Source organism: Plenodomus lingam (assembly GCF_022343315.1).
Source record: "Plenodomus lingam strain CAN1 chromosome Unknown contig_26, whole genome shotgun sequence".
Taxonomy (NCBI): domain Eukaryota; kingdom Fungi; phylum Ascomycota; class Dothideomycetes; order Pleosporales; family Leptosphaeriaceae; genus Plenodomus; species Plenodomus lingam.
Window position 1 is genome coordinate 1,459,569 of NW_027093941.1, and position 20,188 is coordinate 1,479,756.

General features: G+C 51.6%; 10 protein-coding genes across 10 annotated transcripts; 5 read left to right on the forward strand and 5 right to left on the reverse strand.

Moving 5' to 3' along the window:
- Positions 1-105: 105 nt before the first annotated feature.
- Positions 106-756, forward strand: IAQ61_006749 (uncharacterized protein; the record flags this gene model as incomplete). Its single annotated transcript, XM_003845594.1, has 1 exon — positions 106-756. The coding sequence occupies one exon, from the start codon at positions 106-108 to the stop codon at positions 754-756; it is 651 nt and encodes a 216-aa protein (XP_003845642.1).
- A 258-nt stretch (positions 757-1,014) lies between these two features.
- Positions 1,015-1,521, reverse strand: IAQ61_006750 (uncharacterized protein; the record flags this gene model as incomplete). The annotated part of the gene is made up of 1 exon (XM_066097302.1): positions 1,015-1,521. One exon carries the CDS (start codon positions 1,519-1,521, stop codon positions 1,015-1,017), a length of 507 nt encoding a protein of 168 aa, XP_065952779.1.
- A 244-nt stretch (positions 1,522-1,765) lies between these two features.
- Positions 1,766-2,077, forward strand: IAQ61_006751 (uncharacterized protein; the record flags this gene model as incomplete). The annotated part of the gene is made up of 1 exon (XM_066097303.1): positions 1,766-2,077. The coding sequence occupies one exon, from the start codon at positions 1,766-1,768 to the stop codon at positions 2,075-2,077; it is 312 nt and encodes a 103-aa protein (XP_065952780.1).
- A 322-nt stretch (positions 2,078-2,399) lies between these two features.
- On the reverse strand, positions 2,400-5,554 carry IAQ61_006752 (uncharacterized protein; the record flags this gene model as incomplete). The annotated part of the gene is made up of 3 exons (XM_066097304.1): positions 2,400-3,241; positions 3,314-5,119; positions 5,518-5,554. 3 exons carry the CDS (start codon positions 5,552-5,554, stop codon positions 2,400-2,402), a joined length of 2,685 nt encoding a protein of 894 aa, XP_065952781.1.
- Positions 5,555-6,179: 625 nt separating this feature from the next.
- IAQ61_006753 (uncharacterized protein) lies at positions 6,180-9,243 on the forward strand. The gene is made up of 3 exons (XM_003845596.2): positions 6,180-6,481; positions 6,535-8,332; positions 8,429-9,243. The coding sequence occupies exons 1-3, from the start codon at positions 6,448-6,450 to the stop codon at positions 8,655-8,657; spliced, it is 2,061 nt and encodes a 686-aa protein (XP_003845644.2). The 5' UTR covers positions 6,180-6,447; the 3' UTR covers positions 8,658-9,243.
- A 263-nt stretch (positions 9,244-9,506) lies between these two features.
- On the reverse strand, positions 9,507-10,711 carry IAQ61_006754 (uncharacterized protein; the record flags this gene model as incomplete). Its single annotated transcript, XM_003845597.2, has 3 exons — positions 9,507-10,122; positions 10,220-10,557; positions 10,649-10,711. The coding sequence occupies 3 exons, from the start codon at positions 10,709-10,711 to the stop codon at positions 9,507-9,509; spliced, it is 1,017 nt and encodes a 338-aa protein (XP_003845645.2).
- A 456-nt stretch (positions 10,712-11,167) lies between these two features.
- On the reverse strand, positions 11,168-13,257 carry IAQ61_006755 (uncharacterized protein). Its single transcript, XM_003845598.2, has 2 exons — positions 12,766-13,257; positions 11,168-12,701 (listed from the first exon to the last, which is right to left on the reverse strand). Exons 1-2 carry the CDS (start codon positions 13,137-13,139, stop codon positions 11,372-11,374), a joined length of 1,704 nt encoding a protein of 567 aa, XP_003845646.1. The 5' UTR covers positions 13,140-13,257; the 3' UTR covers positions 11,168-11,371.
- Positions 13,258-13,672: 415 nt separating this feature from the next.
- Positions 13,673-14,605, reverse strand: IAQ61_006756 (uncharacterized protein; the record flags this gene model as incomplete). The annotated part of the gene is made up of 1 exon (XM_003845599.2): positions 13,673-14,605. The coding sequence occupies one exon, from the start codon at positions 14,603-14,605 to the stop codon at positions 13,673-13,675; it is 933 nt and encodes a 310-aa protein (XP_003845647.2).
- Positions 14,606-15,263: 658 nt separating this feature from the next.
- IAQ61_006757 (uncharacterized protein) lies at positions 15,264-17,146 on the forward strand. The gene is made up of 3 exons (XM_003845601.2): positions 15,264-16,286; positions 16,341-16,636; positions 16,685-17,146. The coding sequence occupies exons 1-3, from the start codon at positions 15,818-15,820 to the stop codon at positions 16,862-16,864; spliced, it is 945 nt and encodes a 314-aa protein (XP_003845649.2). The 5' UTR covers positions 15,264-15,817; the 3' UTR covers positions 16,865-17,146.
- A 142-nt stretch (positions 17,147-17,288) lies between these two features.
- Positions 17,289-20,036, forward strand: IAQ61_006758 (uncharacterized protein). The gene is made up of 3 exons (XM_003845602.2): positions 17,289-18,696; positions 18,749-19,522; positions 19,613-20,036. The coding sequence occupies exons 1-3, from the start codon at positions 17,592-17,594 to the stop codon at positions 19,678-19,680; spliced, it is 1,947 nt and encodes a 648-aa protein (XP_003845650.1). The 5' UTR covers positions 17,289-17,591; the 3' UTR covers positions 19,681-20,036.
- Positions 20,037-20,188: the final 152 nt, after the last annotated feature.

A 20,188-nucleotide genomic window follows, 5' to 3' on the forward strand; every position in this document is an offset into this window, starting at 1 on the left:
CGCAATACACACGACTCACGTTAAATCCATTCGGGACTGTACGGTACATCCTGCCAAGCGAAACCAACTTCGCTACCAAGCCATTAACCTCTTCCCCACAACACAATGGCAACTCCCGTCCACCTCCGCCTCCCCTCTACTCTGCAACCCAAACCCGGCACCACGCCTGCCCAAATCCCCCCACCAACCCTCCAATGGCTCTCAGGCACCTGGCACGTAACCCACTCCACCCTTCCCATGTGGAAAAAGGCCCGCAACGTCCAGATAAGCTACACGCCATTGACCGGCACCACCCCCGCAAAGATAGACGATGTAGTCACATACCAATCCCTCACCTCAGACACAATCAAATCAATTCACGGCGTTGATAAGCCGTTTAATGTGTACGATCCTAATCATGATCCCAACGTTGCGACATCTACGAATACTACCACTGCTGCTGCCAATGATGCTCAGCAGGGCGAGAAAGCGTACTTGGGTTATAATTGGCGCGGAAAGGGCTGGCTGATGATTGCAAGTAGTAAGTGGGAGATCTTGGGCTATGGAGATGAGGAAGGGGGGAATGGGTGGGCGGTTACTTATTTTGCAAAGACCTTGTTCACACCTGCGGGCGTGGACTTTTACTCGAAAGCGGGTAATCTGAGGCCGGAGACGTTGCAGAATATCAAGGCTGGGCTGGCAGAGCTGGGCGGCGACGTTGCGAAGTTGGCTGGTGAGGTTTTTGAGGTCAAGATGGATAATGCTAGGAAGGACTAATGGGTGGTCAGAGGAAGAGACAGGGTTTGTGTGGGATTTTCCATTGTTAAGCTGTATACCCCGGGCATGTTGCCTCTTGCTGGAGTTTTCAGTAGCTACATCATTCGTCTCTGTTGGCCACATGCTGAGTGCATGGCCCGCAACCGATAATCAAAAGTTCCAAGTCCCATCATACTCCTACACAGAATGCCCGGTGCATTCTCTCTTTACATATCACTACACTGCCTGACTTCACCAAAGGACGCCTACTTACCCCAGCTAATCCAGAAGATTGAAGTTTACGCTTCCACTAGCCCCATGTCCAGAAGACCTGATGGGTAATGTATCCGCATAACGCTGGCGTCCGGGCAAAGGTTCGGTATCAAGATCTAGATCCACAAGCAAATCTGTGTTCTTGGATGTAACCTTTTTCTCGGGCGATATGTCGACCAGTCTATTGACTGACGGAGCGGGCTGTCCTGTTGGACAGACTGTATTATGTACCGGTGTGGAAGTGCGAAGAGCTTGCGTATATTTGGCATCCTCCTCTAACCTCAGCGCCATTGCCCGAGCGTCATCCATTACCACACCTCCATTTGCGTAAGCTTCCCACTGCTCTGTGGTACTGTCAGATCCTTGCACATAGCTGGCTGTAGTAGGGCCCCTTGAATTCCTTGAACTGTTGACAGCCGATGCATGCGTGCGGGATGGTTGGGTACGCGATGGCGGCGCCCGAGATGAAGATGTCTGAAATGCAGAAGCTCCATGGATCGAGGGTTTCAACATTGACTTGACGCCGTTGGTGCGACGTTCGCAAGTACGACATTTGCAAGAATCACAGCACAATTCTAAGGAACATTAGTATGGCCACAATAAGCTGAGCAACCAACCGGCGAGTACATACCGACACATGCGTGACCGCAAGCTTCGATGCGTCTTGAGCATTGCTGTGTGCAGTTGACACGATCATGTTCAAAGCTAGGAATTTGTCAATATCTGTACAGAACACATTATTGGCCGCAACTCACGGATGGCACATGTAAGGACATCGATGCTGACATGGCAGAACTCCGGTACATCTGATGTCACAACCACCATGGAGAAGCTCCCAGTCTCCAGGTTCCTCAACCCAGATCTTGCGGCCATGGACAGAGCATTGAAGTGGGAATTGATATCCAATTCGCCTGGTCTGTCCCGAAACGACTTTGAACTTCTTGTTTCCGTACATGATGTCAATCACCGCAGCCCAAGTTCCGCTTTCACAAGCGAGCAACTCTGCATTTCCAAAGATGTAGAATCCACGCTTGGCTCGGGAGAGTGCAACGCATGCTCTGTTCTCTGAAGAGAGAAATCCAATTTTGTGGGGCTTTGATGATCGAACAAGGCTCGTGGTGGTTTGATTGCGCGTAGTCGATCGAACAAGACTGAGCAGCACGATGTCGTTTTCTGTACTCAAATCAACACATAATCATGCTTCCCTTGTCACAACACTTACCTTCACCTTGATAAGAATCAACAGTCACAACTTTGACTACAGACACGTAAGATCTGAGATTGGAATGTTCCCTGAGTTTGCGCAAAATTGTCTTTCGCTGGCCGTTGTAAAATGTCAAAACCGTGCTATGTCAATTTAGTAATTACCCAATTGGTTTCAGTAGTAGAACTCACATTTTTGCCGCGTCTACACCGTTCAGAACCAAGTAATCAAAGTAGCCGACAATCATGGCTGCCTCTCGTTCGTTGAATGTGGACTTGTTTGCATCTCGATCCTCTGGCCACTCATGGCAGAAGAAGAAAGAGTTGTTCCCGCCCATACCTTCGACTGGAGGGCGGTTGCTGACATCCTTGACGCTTTCGTGATCTTTCAAAGTAGACTCGTATATGGGATATAGCAGCCTTCTGATCTCCGGGATCATACGTCGCTGCCTCGCAAGCGTGTCAAACTCCACATCATTCCAGACTAGACGCTCAAACATGGACAGGTTGAGGTAGTAGGGAGCATCTTCAAACTCTTTGACTTGTGTATGAGGCCGTAGCTGCTGATGATCACCCACAAGAACCAGGTGTTCCAAGGTTGGAAAGCATGCCGCCGTCACAGGTGCCTCCAGCGTTTCAGCCGCTTCTTCAACCAGGCAGATTCTTGGTCGTAGACCCGAAAGTAGTCCTCGATACTTGGATAGGCCTGTGGTTGTGCACCCAATAATGCGCGCCTTGCGTAAGACACGTACATCTTCTTCCCACAGACCGATCTTGCGCTCTTGGACGACCTTGCTATACTTCTTTGCAATCTCGCGGATCTCGGCTAGCACGAGCCTCTTGGTTTCGCGCATGAAGTGATTGTAGATAGCGCCGCGTTCATCATTCCCGACGGTAGTCAAGTCATCTGTGCGCAACAATTTCCGGATCTGACTTTGTGTTAACGCTCTTCCTCTTCCCATATAATTGTCCCTCAGTAGCGTGACGGGCCCGCGGAGAGCCTCTAGATCATCATCATCTTTGGCTACAGCTTCTGCTTCAAGTTCTTGGAGCTGTTCGACGTCAAGATCTGCAGAAGGTTAGCATTGGAAGGCGTGTCTACAGGTCCTATGCGTATCAATCATACCTTCTTCCTCAAATGCCCAATCGTAATCATCAGGGCCTATCGGCCTGTTACACGGAGCCAGACACCTACCAAGCCACTGCTCCATCAGAAGGCCAGGGTTTTCGTTTGATGAGATACCCATAGTGCATTGCGATTCCATCTCCAGGGATTCTGCTTGCTCCCTGGTAATCAACCCGAGCATCTCTAAGAGTTTGTGATCGAGAGGAGGCTTATTAGCTTCCAGGGGTGCAAGCAAGAACTGAGCCTTCGCAGTGAGGTTTTTTAAACTTGTCATGGCCACAACTTTCTTGCTACCAGGCCGCTTTTGGTGAGGCAACCCCGAGCGGACTTCAAACAGAGTACGCTTCTTGATCTCCTTGTCCTTGCTCCTTCCCCCCAGTCGAATATAGTTTGGTTCGAACTGTGCTGTGTGTCGAAGCAATTGATCAAGGGCGTGATTAGTCTGAGCCGTGACGATGATGGGCGAGTCATCCTTACGCAGGTTGTCGCGAGCAATCTGAAGTGCCACGATAGAGACGAAAGTCTTTCCAGTTCCCGGCGGCCCTTGTACCAGAGCCAGTTCTTTCGTGAGCATTCGCTTCAGTGCCTTGCCCTGAGATTTATCCAGCGAATGCGATGAGCCGGATGGCCAAGTTTCCAAGACGTTGACATTCTCGAAATCTGCACTCTCCTCAAGGCTTACGAGAGAGCTCAAGTTCATGTATGGATTGTACCGTACATATGCTGGCGCATCCACCTCTTTCTCTACGCTGACAAGATACTTGGACAGCGGGAACGGCTCTCGCATCATATGTTGAAGAGCCAGCAACGTATGTCGGCTCGCTTCGAAGAAACTGCTGCGGCACTCAACCATGATCCATTTGCGCATTGGATCAATCTCCTGCTCCTCAGGCCGAGCGAAGAAGAGGTCAATCTCAGGTGGATTCTGCTCCATTGCTGAGAGTGGTCGGGCGGCAACTGTGGCGAGTACGCACTGTGTTTGGAAAGCATCATCTATCGGTGATAATGCGACAAGTGTACCAGTGATGAGGCGCTTGGACTGCTCCCAGCGAATTTGCTTCTTCACACGACTGAGCGAAAATGCAACCCGCGTTGCCAATCCTCGGGGAGAGAAGACTAAAGAGGTGATGTAAACGGGATCGTAGATGCCCATGTTGTTATTGCCATACTCCGCCTCGTCCTTGAATGGATCTGCACGAACCACATCAATAGTTTCACGCAGCGGGCGTACAGCGTCTTCACGGAACAGCTCGTACTTGGTTCGAAGGTAGTGCTCATTTCTCTCGTAAGGACCTTCTACCTTGTGTGGCTGGATGTTTTCATCGACCTCGATCAGGTTTTCAGACTCAATGCTGCGGAATCCGGTCTGCTTACGCAATATCTCGGACGACGTTGGGATCTCAGGTTTGTCTAGCCATTCGCCAGCACCAATAACCTCTTTTTCTGCGAGTTTGAAGTAATTTTGAATATCATCGTTCTCGTGTGGGCCTGCTGAAGTAGGGATGTCGTCATGTGGAATCATGTTCCCTGACCCGAACCGCTCGTGAAGGTGGGCGTTGACCTCGCCATCTGTGAGACGTTGAGACCCATTCATAGTGAAACTTTGGAAATGATTGAATGAAGAAGAACAGTGGGGACGGAGTGGGGAAGAATATGTTGATGCGGAACGAAAATCTGCGCTTGACTTGGAAGGGTGTCTCAATTGGTGATTGAGTGAGACAGAATAAGACTTACCATCATGGCCAAGGTTTTCCAGGCTTTCAAATGGATTGTCCAGCTGTACTGTATCTCCTCGAAGAGGTCTGTTGCTTCGATTACCTCGCTGTTGATTGGGCCTGTTTGGTCGTCCGCGCGAGCTGCGTGTCATGTTTGCGGTGCAGGCAACCTGCCGCTTATGCACGCACGCAATGATTGTTTTAACGAAGTTTGAATGTAAAAAGAACGAAAGGAGAGAATATCTGATGAGAATGTGTGTGCTAGACGCAGTGTGCCGTCGGCATGTTGGCACTGTTGGCGGTACCGGCGGTCTCCACCGGCGGTCTGTCAACAAGCCCTGAGCCATCACGTAATCTGCAGTGTGCAAACAGAACACTTCAGGCAGGTGCGCTCAGAAAGCGCTAACCCAAACTTTATATAGTTAAAGACTTCTATCAGCAAACTGCAATGGACGCATAGGAGACGTGGTGTGTATGGTGCTGAGCTGCACTGTTCCAGCATGGCGTGCGTGCTGTCGTGCTTACATGCGGTTTCGGCATGTGGGAACTTTGTCCCCAGATCAAAGACATACTATAAGTCGGGCTGACAGCTCAGAATTCTGTACTCAGAGCAAAGACACACTATGGATGTCTGAGACTCATTTGGGCTGCCACTCGAAAGTCAAGTTCCACTGATGCACTGCAATTCGTGCTCCTGAACAGATGACGAACAGATGACCTAAAGGCTATGTATGTCAACTGGAACTGTCCTATTAGTTGTTGAGGAAATTCTTTTGCAATACTGAGGCACTAAAAGGGGGACAGGCACATGAAAGTCTAGGTATTGGCTTGTCAGCGTTTGACTGCCTCAACGAATGTCCCAAACATCTGTGGCTTTATCGATATTCCAATCTTCAATGCATTTGACACTGCACGATAGTAGTGGAACAGAGCAATACAGTCAAAAGTGAGTCAACATAGGATTGGTGCTATGTCGGATTGGGCTGACTCGTCTTTGTCTTACAAAAGCTAAAGATGAGATGATGCGAGTTCGTTGATGTGGGTCGACAAGAAATGAGCAAATTGGCCAATTAGCCCTTGCTATTCATCCCATTAAGATCTTCATCTTTCAAAAGTATAATGTTCTGGTTAAGAGGATATTTCAAATTTGATGGTATGAGCTGATAGTCGTCGCGAAATGTAGTTGTTGAAGTAGCAGATTTCGGCACATCGGCCCGGCGATGGCTGGTCATACCGGTACCGTACCGTAGTTCGCGAATAGATGACGCGCAGCCGAGCGTAACTACGAATACAACGCGACTTCAACGCATGTGAAAGGCTTTCCCCGGATCTACGCAGCCAGGATATTCAATTTATAGCTGCCGATTTATGCAAAGATAATAGGGATATAGCAGCATGAATGAGGAGGACGACTTTGAGAATGGCGCCAGTAAGTGCTTCGACTGCGCTTGGAACAGCTGCAGTGCTAATGGCACCCAACAGGCTCCGCTGAAGACGAGGACGAGGCAGACGAGGCAGACGCCATGGACGTAGACGATGATGATGAGGGCGATGACAATGATGATGGGGACAACGATGACGACGACGGGGATGGAGACAACGACGATGACGACCAAGATGGGGATCAAGACCAAGACCAGGACCAAGACGGAGATGGAGACGGAGACGGAGACGGAGACGGGGATGGAGATGGAGATGGGGAACAGGACGGTGACGAGCCTGACAGTCCTTCACAACGGCGACGCGACAGTCAGACGAATGGCAATATATCTGGTCAATCGAACGCGAATCCCGACGTGACGCTCACATCCCCTAGCCCACGAGCAGCCTCATGCGTCCTGGGCAACCTGCCATTCCGTCCCAGCGTGCGCCAGGAGGCCCTTAATGCGCCGGTCTACGACATCATACCCACCATCGCCGCTCCACACAGCACCTCCATCAACTCCATTACAGCCACGCCGGATATGCGATGGGTGTTTAGTGGAGGCGCGGATGGGTACATCAGGAAATTCAACTGGGTAGATACCGCCAATGGCAAGCTTGCCCTGACAGTCGCCCAACGCCACCCCTTTGTCGATTCAGTGACAAAAGCGGGGGTATTATTATCGTACTGGGAGAATGAGGATCCCTCTGGCTCGCAAGAGAGCCTGTCACCAGTCTACTCCCTGGCCGTGCATCACCAGGCGCTCTGGCTACTTTCAGGTCTGGAATCTGGGGGAATCAATCTGCAGTCTGTGCGCCACCAAGAAGGAACAAGGATACACACGCTCAAAGGGCATACGTCTGCTGTGTCGGTCTTGACACTGTCACAAGACGAAACCTCGGTATTAAGCGGCAGCTGGGACAAGACGATCAATGACTGGGACCTCAACACTGGCCAAGTCAAGAGAAAGTTCGAAACTAGCGGTGGGCAAATCTCAGCCATTGAGCAGCGGCCACTCTCTACTCTGCCCATTCCTCAGGACACCGAGACCCTCCCCCTTTCAAACGGCACCTTTTCGTCCAACAATGCTGCACGGCCACGCCCCAACGGCAGCCTCACGAACGGGGTCGATGCGAAGCCAACCCAAGCCAAAGATGAAACTGGCAATGACGATGCCCAAGGCTCCCCTGACGATTCTCTCTTCGGCGATAAAGATTCTCTTTTTGGTGACGGCCAAGATAATAATCCATCATCTGCATTACCATCCTTCGGCGACGACGACGACGAATTCTCAATCGCCATTGCGAACGGCATACAGCAAGCAGACGAAGACGCAAATGCCGACCTCGACATGATGGACATGGGTGGCCCCGTCCAAGCACCACAAGACTCAGCCGGCGAAGCCCCAAAAGAGACATCAGCTGCAGCAAACTCCCAAGCCTTGACAAACGGTATATCGGAATCGCCATCGCAAGCAAGCGGGACAGTCGACGGCCTACCGCATGCCGACGAAGCCATGGAGCCCACAAACACGTCAGCTGGAAACACGGAGCAACCAGCTTCCTCTGAGACAACATTCATGGACGCATCCATTGACGGTACATTGCGTATCTGGGACCGCAGACAACCAAATCCAGTCGCACGCATCACACCGCCCCGTAACACGCCGCCATGGTGTATGAATGCCTGCTGGTCCCCCGATGGCAATTTCATCTATGCCGGCCGGAGAAATGGAACAGTGGACGAGTACAGTCTGCACAAAGGGCTGAGGGAGCCACGGCGCACATTTCGCTTTCCAAGCGTCAGCGGTGCTGTCAGTGCAGTACGCGCCATGCCCAACGGCAAGCACCTCATCTGGTACGTAACAAGCACTACACCCACCATTACTCTCAATAGCCCCCCAACCCCCTACCCTATCCTCTCTATCATCTCACATACTCACTCCCACCCCAGCGCCTCCTACGACATCCTCCGCCTCTACGATCTCACCCAGCCCGACGCCGGCACAAAGGGTGCAGCCGCAACCCCTTTTCTCATCGTACCCGGTCACCGCACCGGCGTCATCTCGCAGCTCTACCTCGACCCCACGTGCAGCTTCATGATTTCCACGGGCGGCAATCGCGGCTGGGAAGGCGCATCAACGGAAGTCCTGATTGGCTATGAAATCGGCATTGGGTCGTAAACACCTTGGTCTCTTCTTCTCTTGCTAATTTATACCCTGGGTTGGTTGGTTACGTTTGTGCAACCGGCGTTCCTTTGTGCTTGTTGTTTTTGTTTGCCCCCTTTTTTTTTCTAATATGGATAAGTAGACTCGAATCTTCCATCCACCGTCTTGGAGAAATATAATCACTGTTATAAACACCTCAGCCTCATTCTCCCCCTTTTTCAAACACCTCCTCAACCGCAAGACACGCAAGCGCAAATATCAATTTCAACACTGTGATACTTGCATGATTTCACACAACTACCTATGCACGTCTACACAAACATATCACTAATACCGCCGCACAGCATCCCCCCACGCATACCTATTTCGCCACTGCCACCGGTTCCGCCGGCTGCGGCAGATACCGCTCTGCGGCGCCGTTGCAGTAGCCGGTGGGACGAGGATGAGGTTGGCGGCTGTGAGGCGGTCGCCGGAGGGGAAGTTGGTGTTTGGGGAAAGTGGACGCGGCGGGGCACTGGGGGTGGTTGGTTAGTGTGGTATGATGGGATGTAGGGAAGGGGGTTTGGAATGTTTTTTGGTTGTTGGTTTTGGTGGTTTGGCGTTTGTTCTGGTGGGTAAGGGGGAGTTTTTTGAGGGAGGGTTGGGGGAGGAATTTAAAGGGGTGGCGGGGAGACGTGGTGATGTGAGCTAGCTGTGGTTGATGGGGTGTTGTGAACGGTATACACTGGCTCCACATTTCAGTTCCGTGACTGAGCGTACAGTGATGTCCAACACCATCATTCTTGACCTAAAAAATTCAAGCATTCCTCATTACAGATTCAGTCAAGTGGGGGATCGTTTCAATGCGTCAGTACAATCTCCACCCTACGGCCTCTCAAGCAACCACCTAACTCCCATCAACGTATCCTCAACAAACCTCTTACTCTGCTCCAACTCGGGATAATTAGTCCAAAACATATGACCATAGCCGTCATATAGGGCAAATCTCGTCAATACTCCACTCTCCCTTAACTTGCGGTCATACAGCACCGCCTCATCGCGCAGCGGATCCAGGCCACCGACCTGGAAAAACGCTTTTGCTACATTCTTGTGCCCTTGCGGGTGGTTATACGGATCCCACAACGGCGAGAACTGCTCCGGGCCGTAGACTGCCTCGATTGCGCCAGGGGGCAGGCCCTTGAGTACGGGATCGTTTGTGCTGGTAGAGCGGGACTGGTATAAATGTGCGACTTCGGCGGGCACATTGGTGTCCGGGAGGATTGCCGGTACGCAGAGATATTGACCTGTGATGGGCGGTTCTAGTTTCTCGTCGCGGGATTGCAGGGCGAGGACGGCGGCGAGCTGGCCACCGGCTGAGGCGCCGCCGACGAGGAGGCCGCGCGATGGTGTGGCCTGGAGTTGGGAACTATGGGCAATGGCCCATTTGAGCGCGTCCCAGCAGTCGTTCACGCCAACGGGGAATTTGTGTTCAGGTGCGAGACTGTGGTGGTGGGTGGTGTGGGTCAGCATGATCTACGGTGTGTTGTGTGGTTGTATGGAAGAAGGGGATGGAATATACAAGTCAGAGCACCACGCACCGGTATTCAACATTCACACAAACGGCACCCAAATCCCTCGTAAACATCCGGCAATTCATATCTTCATCCGTGAGATCGCCCATACTCCAGCCTCCCTCATGAAACATCATAATCAGTGGACTCCCACCCTCTGGCGGTCCGGCAACGGGTTGATAGACACGCACATTGATGGTCGCACCATCACGCATCGGCACCGTGTGCATAGTCTCTTTAACGACATCGGGAATGGGACCAGGAATGGGGTATAAATGGCGCAGCTTCTGAAGATGTTCGGCTCGTGCGGAACGCGACTCGAAGAAGTCTGCTCTCGCAATATCCAACGGACGCGCTTCAAAAGCCTGGAATATTTGTTGGTGAATGTTCTAGAGAGGCTGTTTTGGTTCTACTTTGCATGTTGCATCGAATGGGGCCATGGGTTTATATGGTCACCTTTCTGTATTCGGGAGCGACTTCCCCAGACTTGAGTATTTCTTCTCGTGTGAGGTGCGCCATTGCTGGGGGTTTTTTTTTTAATCTTTCCTGCTCTTGAATAGGTGATACTCTTGATGGTTTCGTTAAGTTTACTAGTGCAAAGAAGAAGTACTAACGGAGATATGGAATGCTCAATGGTAGGAAGTTGATGCCCCACGTCGTGACGTTGATGGGCATTGCGGGGTACTACCGGTAGTAAGGCTCAACTGTACCAAGATAAGTCACCTCACGTTAGCCAAATCAAGCGAGCGCAATACTGCTCAAACTTTCTCTTAAGTCATATTTGTATGCATTGTTTAGAACCTTTACTTATTGTATGGAGCCGGTTTGCCCTAATATACACAGTACCTACATGGACGCTACGATGTCCTGTAATCATTTGCGTCGCTCCATTTAGTACCTACAGAGTAGGCAGCTACCAACACATGTCACATGATGCTAGAAATAAGTCTGTAGCCACCGACAATATTCATTAGGGGCTATAACTATGTCTGCATTTAGACCTTATGATAGTCAAGACGGAAGATTACTTGACATTTTCAAGACTCTTCATCCAATCTCAGTCGCAATCCTGACACAAAAATCTCAGATACATGATGAGCAAGATTTGCAAGAGGTATCTTTCGGAAATGCCCACAAGCACCGAATCCATGGGTATCATCTGCATTCTCCGATTCAGCCCTACTCCCCCGCCGCTCTTGCACCCGAAAGCCGAACAATCTCCCCCTGCCTCATCGGCCCAAATTCCTTGACCCACCCCAGCACGTCCTCACTGTTCCGGCTCTTAATCACCGACCAAGGACTCGGGAACCCCACCCTCAACGCCCCACCATCCTGGGGTCTTCTAGCCCCAGAGATGGCCAACTTCTCCGCTCTCTGACTGATATAAGCATTCAAATAGCCTTGCGTAATTAGACTCCCACATATACTTTCCACTTCCAGGATATCCATCTCATCATTCCACGGCTCGACGTCCTCCATGCCTACAAAATCTGGGTCGACATAGGTAGATTTGGTGGTGCTGGCGTAGTCATTGAAAAGATGGCCCATGTCCCTGCGCCCGGGGCCTAGATCGGAGGCAGCGAGTGCAGGATTCTTGATTCTCGCGCGGGCCTCTAGGAAGCGGAAGATTCGCAATAGGTGGTTGAGGTCGACTACGGCGGCGGCTTGCATCCCTGCACCTTGCGCGCCCGTCAAGAGGTATACGCGGCGGATGAGGGATCGCCAGACGAGGACTTCGCAGTAATTACCAATCTGGTAGAACATGCGATAGTGCATGAGAAAGTCACAGCTGGGATGTGTGAGGTCGAGACTGGTGATGCGGCGAAAGGTTTCTAGGTCGCCCTGCCGTATGGCCTTGGTAATGGGTCGGAAGATCTCGCGAAAGCCTCTAGCTTCTGGTTTTTCGTACAAAACGTCTGCTGGGAAGCGACCAAGGATGATGTTGGCGCCAACTAGGTAGACGAGAATCTTCCGTCGCTGCTGAATGAAAGCATTATCGCAGTGGCACTCTTCGTAAGCCTTGGCCAGGACGAGTTGCGCTCCATAGAAGTTTCCGCTGGCGAAGTGGCACCGCCCAAGATAGTAAAGATAAGTGACCCGATCTGCAGCAGGATAAATATCAACTGGTGGTGAGCCTTTTGATATCAAGTTGAAGATGAAGTCGCAATTCTCGGGCTTGTCGGCTTGTAGGAGGATCTTCAGGCAGATGTTCGCCATCTTGTATATCCCAACCTTTTTCCCGTCGGGTTTACCGTCCTTGATACCTCGTGGGGCTACATTCTTGTCATTTAAGCATGTAGTGAATGCTTGTCTCAGGATGTTGGCTGCTTTCTCGGGGAGAGACTCTCGTTGGCCTTCCTCATCTACCGAGTTGGCGATCAAATGCGCTATTAGCTCTGGTTGCTTATCCAATCCGACTGCAACTCGTGCAAAGATATGAGCATAGCTGATGATGGTCGGTAGCATCAAAATTCCTTTTGTTGGATGAGCTAGTGCCCGATCCCCGCGTCTATACGAATGTCAGTTTACGCAGAATAGACCTCATGGTTGTCCAAATCCGCCAAGTTACTTACTGGAGAATATCACTTAATTGCTGAAATAAAAGTACGAGATTGTCAACATCCATATCTCTTAGAGTGACCATCCACCCGACTAAGAAAGTAATCATGGCAGTCCATTCTGAGATGGGCCGTCCTTCAGCGTCCTGCGATTCACTTGTCTCTGTCACGACTCTTTTGACAAGATTCTTCAGTCTGTCCTCCGACCTGGGGTCGTTTGCGGGGTAGTTCCTTTGTAGTGATATGATCAATTCCTGGTGGTCGGCTGGGAATGGAGGTTCTAAAAGTACAATCGATTGTAGTTGTTGGGCATTTTCCGCTCGAATAGCCGCATCAACTGCTGTACACAAACGAGTTTCGACATCACTTGGCGTTTGGAAGAAGGACATGGCTGTAGAAAGGATTAGGATGATGTAAAAGAGTGTCGAACCCTTCAAGCGGTTTGAAGGTGTAGACTTGAAGGCTAGCACAGGTCCTAGCTTCTTCGCTTAAGCCATGCGGATCCCCTGCCGTCGATCTCTTTAGCTCCCGTAGGCTTTCTCTACACGATACATTCCAATTGAGTGCCTAATGTTATTCCCAGGTACGGTATAGTAGCTGTGTTTAATGTGGCGACTACCACCACTATCAGTTTGAACCATCTAGACATGACTACTTAGCTTGATATCCTATCTCATTGCGACGCAGCGACGTAGCCACCTATAGTGAGAGAAAGACCTGCTACCAGACGAGCGCAGTTCATCAACGCATGAGAGTAAACGATATATGTACGTGGTGGGCAGCAATATGATTCTGTATTCTAAGTCTACGAGCACCTGGGTTCTTGGATACTGGCGAGAAATATCTCTAAACGAAGGACATGGAGTGCAGGCCTATGGTAGCCGGGCCCAGCATACACATACTCCCGCCTTGAAAGATGTTCCTAATCATCATCCATGTCATCGAATATGTTCGTAGGTTGTGCCACCGGTCTTCTGATTGTCTGAACAGCTTCGATGCCTGGCTGCACTTCCTCAGCCTGAGGTTCGGGTGAGCCTTGGCCGAGTGCTTGCTGCAGCCTCTTCAGCCTCTTCAATCTCTTGGCCTCTTCATGGGCCGGTATGCTGAATGTGTTGAGATCATAATTTTGCTCGCGAAAGGCTTGGATTTTGTAAAGGCTACTCTGGCGAATTTTGTCGTTGCTCGGCCAAGGGTACCAAGACAACTGGCTTTGGTTGAGTTTCTTCAACCACTCTGCTTCTTCTTCTGTAATCTCCGGCGCGGCGCCTGCAGCAGACTCGTCGTTTTTCTGGCCCTCTATAAGAGCTACTGCGGTCTCGGGTACCTCTGGCTGGATCGCCGGTGTATTCACACCATTTGTCAAAGCACCACTTGAGTTGGCCTCTTCCCTGTCTTTGTCCTGGTTTCCAGCCGGGCCGGGGACGCGTTCGCGATAAGTTGGCGGTACAGTATGCTTCGAGATGTTGCTAGCGTATTGGAGGAGTTCGTCGAAGGGCACAGGGCGTGAGTGCTCTGGGAAGATGGTGGCTGGTGTGTCGAAGAGGTCGTGGCGCAAGGTCGCAAGCTTCTCGACCGAGGACTTTAGCTGTTCTTCGAGGCCTTCCGCTTCGGCACGCAGCAGTTGAATGCGAGCATGATTGGCCTGGTGTCTGGCCACTGTGCTATTGTAAATGAAAGGTCCACGCAAGGAATTCCAATGACACGTACGCTGATCCAGCCCATGCGCAAGATGGTCATCAGCGGCTACCAGGTCGAGGGCAGCCTGTGGGGAAGGGTTGTAGGTGGCTATCGACTCGACCAGTGAGCTCAAGGCCTTTTCCACTCTGTCAAACTGGGTCGTCAGGACGTCATCCATGGTGGGGTGATGGATGGGGTAGGCAGTGAGTGCAACTGCGCCTCCACACGGCAGGTGTGATATAAGAAATGTATTTTGGTGGCAGTGCAGACAAGCACAAGCTCAAGCCTCCGCTCCAGCTCGATGTTCGGTCCAGAGCTGCTAGTGTTCAGGGGCCCAGGGAACCCGCAGGCGCGGTCGGGTGGATGGCCGAAATTTGAAGCTTGACGAGGTCACGTGATGTACGCGATTGGCCCCCCAGAACACGGGGGATCGGAGGTCCAATATCGTACTGATCTACACGCGCAGCTGGTTGCATCGGGGTCGCATATGCTATACGCACAACAGTAGTACATCTGTGTAGAGTATAGGGCTGACTTGGACTGTTTAGTACTCCAAGAGTCCATACGAGCGCCAGATAGAGTAGTCTCTCCTCACTGGCCCGCTATTCTGGTCCTGGCTCCATGGGCGACATACAGTAAGTAGTACTGGGAGCGTGTGCTACCATGTACCCATCTTTCTTCTTGTGACTGCCTCGCCTGCATGCACTGGTCGCCGCAGACCGAACCGGTCTACCTAGTGGCTTCAAGGGGCTGAAGAGTTTTGCCTTGCTGGATGGTGCTCGTCATACTATATATCTTCTCTCTGCTCGCTCTAGTAGAGTACCTCTACTACCTATCACCACTACTACTATCCTCATACCCAGCTTCCCGTGCAACCCCAAACAGCCGCTGCCCTGCTGCCTGACTCTGACTCTGACTCTGACTCTGACTCTGACTCTGTCCCTCGTTCTCTGCCATTGCACGCTCGGCACCCTCCAGCGTACCCGTACCCCGCTACATCCCATCGATTGGTCCGCCGACCCCGCCACCGAACTGAACTACCTGGTCAGCAAGCAGCCCCAACTACCGTACTGGGTGCGCCCACACCAAAGCATTACTGCCTGCAGACTTACCTTTTGGTTTCGTTCCTTGTTCCTCTGCTTACTCTCCACCCTTCTCCTTCTCCTTCTCCTTCTCCTCCTTCTTCTCCGCGACAGATAATCTCCAGTTATGGGAAAATCGTAAGTCTGCTTTCCATTCACCTGCCTACTCTCTGTCGCCCAAGCGCCGCCCCTGCCCCAGCTCCGGATAAGACTTCCCCTTCACCGCGCGCCCCAACCCCACCGGCTACTCGTCAAGCAAACAAACAGTCAGTCGTGACATGCCATGGACTCTATGAGAAGCCACGCACATGGCCGGCGGGCGCCACCACTACCACTACCACCACCACCACAATCGTCGACAACACCATTGTGCAACCATGTCACCCCAACTTCGACCCGACCGCCACGACGGCTCCGACAATGTCGATACGTGCAGCCCAACTTCGCCTCGCTCGCCGCTCGCCGCGCCTGGTATACCCATGTTGGAACACAAACACCCTCCACTCAACTTTGCGCGTCGCCATCATGTCGTAGTGCCCCGCCACGGGGAGCCCGGCTACAACCACTACAAAGCCTTGCAGAAAGTCGCATTCACCAACGCCGTCCGAGAACTGGAAAGGGAGCTTGGGTCGCGGAGCAACGTGGAATACCTTGAGATGCAGAACAAGACGCTGATTGTGCGACTCTACAGCCAAAGCAAGCTATCCCAGCAGGAGCTGGCTGACCTCCAGAAAGCGACACACTTTGACAAGAAAGAGCTACAACAATGGTACAAGGGTGTGTCTCCGCAATAAGGACAGTCCTGCTCGGCGGCGACTAACGGGTCCGCAGGCTTCCTCAAGGACTGCCCGTCCGGCATGCTCACCAAGGACGAGTTCCAGAAGATCTACAAGCAATTCTTTCCATTCGGTGATCCCTCGTCATTTGCAGATTACGTCTTCAATGTATTCGACGCAGACAAGTCAGGAACCATAGACTTTAAGGAGTTCATTTGCGCCCTCAGTGTCACTAGCCGCGGCAAGATGGAGGACAAGCTGGATTGGGCATTCCAGCTGTACGACATTGACGGCGACGGCAAGATCAGCTACGAAGAAATGCTCGCGATTGTAGAAGCCATCTACAAGATGGTACGCGCTGACCCTTTGACTGCCTCTGGTTTTGATTGACATGTCTAGGTCGGCTCCATGGTCAAGCTTCCCGAAGACGAAGACACACCCGAGAAACGCGTCAAGAAGATCTTCAGGATGATGGACAAGGATGAGAACGGCAGCCTGGACATGGCCGAGTTCAAGGAGGGTTCCAAGCGCGACGAGACCATTGTTTCGGCGTTATCTCTCTATGATGGGCTTGTCTGAGGAGAGATTGATACCCATTGTCGTTTTCCGTTGTTGGTTTCCTTCGATATTACAGCGCATTTGCGGGATGATTTCTGGCAGATCTTCGACCACGGATCATTATTCAAGGGTTTGGGGGGAAGATCTGGCATCGCCTCGGCGTAACTATGGGACATGATGCTTGATGTATATAACCTTGCAAACGCGCGCTGTGGAACTTGAAGACGAAATAACAAGCTAGTTCCAGGCATGCCTAATCTTCCATATCTGCAATCGGTTACTAGTGATAGTAGCAGCAGTAGTAGTGTGAGTCGGAGGCTCATATGCGCCAGCCAACTTTGTCGTACAAGGGTACAGGAGGACTCAAAGAGGGAAGTCCTGACTGAAGTCTTGGCAAACCCGTAATTTGGTTCGGCCCTTGAGGTAACGTCAGATCTAAGGGACAGGTAGCTTCATTAATTTACCATGCCGTTGTTATAGTCACAAGCCTGCAGCCGAGAACCCCCCTTGGTAATTCTGTAGTCTATATTCCAAGTCTTAGGGAAACAACGGAAAAAACAATATCGCCAATCGCCCTGCAGCGCCTACCGGTACCTACCAAACACAGTGTCACAGGCAGCCGTACGTACGTTTCGGAGGTCCGCCCGCAATTTTGAGCTGGCACCACGTATTTCCCTCGCGAGGCCAGACTCTACCAGTATCCATACATACCACATAGCTGTAATCGACAGGCAGCCACCTTTTCACAATGCGGCGACTCCACCTATCGCCTTCAGGCGCGGCCATAGCTTCATTGCTAGCTCTCGCGCCCATACCCGCGACCGCCTTCTACTTCCCAGGTGTCGCGCCTACATCATACAAGACCGGCGACTTGGTACCCCTATACGTCAATCATCTCACCCCCGCCGATTCCCAGGTCGATCCCAAACTGCGATCCGTATATTCTTACGACTACTACTATCCGCCCTTTCACTTCTGCAGACCGAAAGATGGCCCCAAAGACCAACGAGAGAGCCTGGGCAGCATATTGTTCGGCGACCGTATACAGACGAGTCCCTTCGAATTAAAGATGGGCATAAACGAGACGTGTAAACCGCTTTGTGAGGCAGAGTACCCATCCAAAGATGCCATCTTTGTCAACAGCAGAATAGAGCAGGGCTACGATCTCAACTGGCTGATAGACGGACTACCCGCCGCCCAACTTCTGCGAGACCCCAGTTCGGACGAGGAGTTTTACAGCCCAGGTTTTGCGCTGGGATGGACAGAAGCCGAGACGAATGCGCCCATGTTCAATAACCACTACGACATTGTGATTGACTACCACGAGGCCAGTCCAAACAACTTTAGGGTGGTGGGTGTGCTGGTGGACCCATTCTCAATCGAATCCTCGAAGATACTCGGCGATGGAAAAGCGACCTGTGGCGAGGGCCAGGAACCACCGCCAGTTATCTTAAAGGAGGACCGAGACAACAAAGTCGCATTTACCTACGGCGTGTACTGGAGACTGAGTCCGACGCCGTTTGCGACACGCTGGGACAAGTATCTCCACGTCTACGACCCCAAGATTCATTGGTTCTCCCTCGTCAACTCGGCTGTCATTGTTGTTTTCCTTGTGGGAATGGTGAGCACAATCCTGGTGCGGACACTGAAAAAGGACATTGCGAGGTACAATCGTTTGGATCAATTCGCGCTCGAAGACTTCGGCGAGGGCGGTGAGGCAGAAGATGGACAAGATGACTCTGGTTGGAAGCTGGTGCATGGTGATGTATTCAGACCGCCAAAGAACCCTCTTCTGTTGTCCGTTCTCATTGGCAACGGCGCTCAGCTTTTTGCTATGACAGCTTTGACTATTGGTACGTTGAGGACATACCCTCAAGCCTCCATATCATTATCTAACATTCTCAGTGTTTGCCCTCCTGGGTTTCCTCTCTCCCAGCAACCGCGGTGCCCTCGGTACTGTCATCATCATCTTTTACACTCTATTCGGCCTCCTCGGCGGCTATGTTTCCGCACGCGTATACAAGTTCTTTCACGGCGAGTCTTGGAAACTCTGCTTCTTCTACACACCAGTCGCTGTCCCCGGCATCGTCTTCGCCACCTTCTTTCTACTCAACCTCTTCGTCTGGGGCCGCGGCGCCTCAGGAGCCGTACCCTTTAGCACCATGCTCATCATCATCATCATTTGGTTCGTCATCTCAGTCCCACTCAGCTTGGCAGGCTCCTGGCTTGGCTTCAAGCAAGCCGCCATTGAACCACCTGTGCGCACAAACCAGATCCCCCGGCAGATTCCTCCAGCGGGTGGATACCTGCGACCCCTACCATCCATGGCACTCGCAGGCGTTCTCCCCTTTGGCGCCATTTTCGTGGAACTCTACTTCATCATGAACTCGATCTGGTTCAACAAGGTGTACTACATGTTCGGCTTCCTCTTCATCTGCTTTGGCCTCATGATTATGACATCTGCCGCCGTCACAGTGTTGATGATCTACTTCCTTCTTTGCGCCGAGGACTACCACTGGCAATGGCGAAGCTTCTTCACGGCTGGAGCTAGCGCGGGATATGTCTTCTTGAGCTGCTTGTTATACTGGGTCAAGGACGTCAGTTGGACAAGCTGGACCAGTGGCGTGGTGTATTTGGGCTACTCTGCACTCCTCAGTGGACTGGTCTTTGTGCTAATCGGTAAGTCGATGCAACTCATCAACCTCCCCCTATCGCTCTTCGTTGGACTTTTTTGTTTTTTCTCATCACTGACTTTTTGGCACCATCTAGGTACGATTGGCTTCTTTGCGAGCTGGCTCTTCGTTCTCAGGATTTACAAGTCTATCAAGGTGGACTGAGTGGGTCTTGTGTCTTTTTTCCATTTCATCACGCATGCAGGAGGTCGGAAAGGAGGGGAAGAAATGTCTACTTGTACGATTCTTTTTTTTTGGATGACTCCGAACTTGAGTTGACTCGGGCTTTGAGCAGGCGGACGTGAAAACAGGTGGGCGTCTGGTAATCTTGTTTTGCATCATTACGGCGCAGCTTGCTTCTGTGCCTGTCTGTTTCTTTTTCGGCCACCTCGGTTTTATAGCTCGTGTTGTGAGATATTGTATTCTCTTTCCCCGACGAATTATTTTGATTCATCATGCAGCTCGTTATGCCGTGCGTCCACCCTTGGCCTTTTGTAGACTCGATCTACTACAACATCTCACCATCTTCCTGTCTACTTCGTTTCCCCCAGCTTACAAGCCAGCCCGGAAAACATTGTCACGCTGATATCTTCCACCCGCCTCATCTCCTGTCTCGCTCCTCCACTGAAACAAAAATAACCCCCTCGGTCCATTTGCCTCTCCAAACAAACTC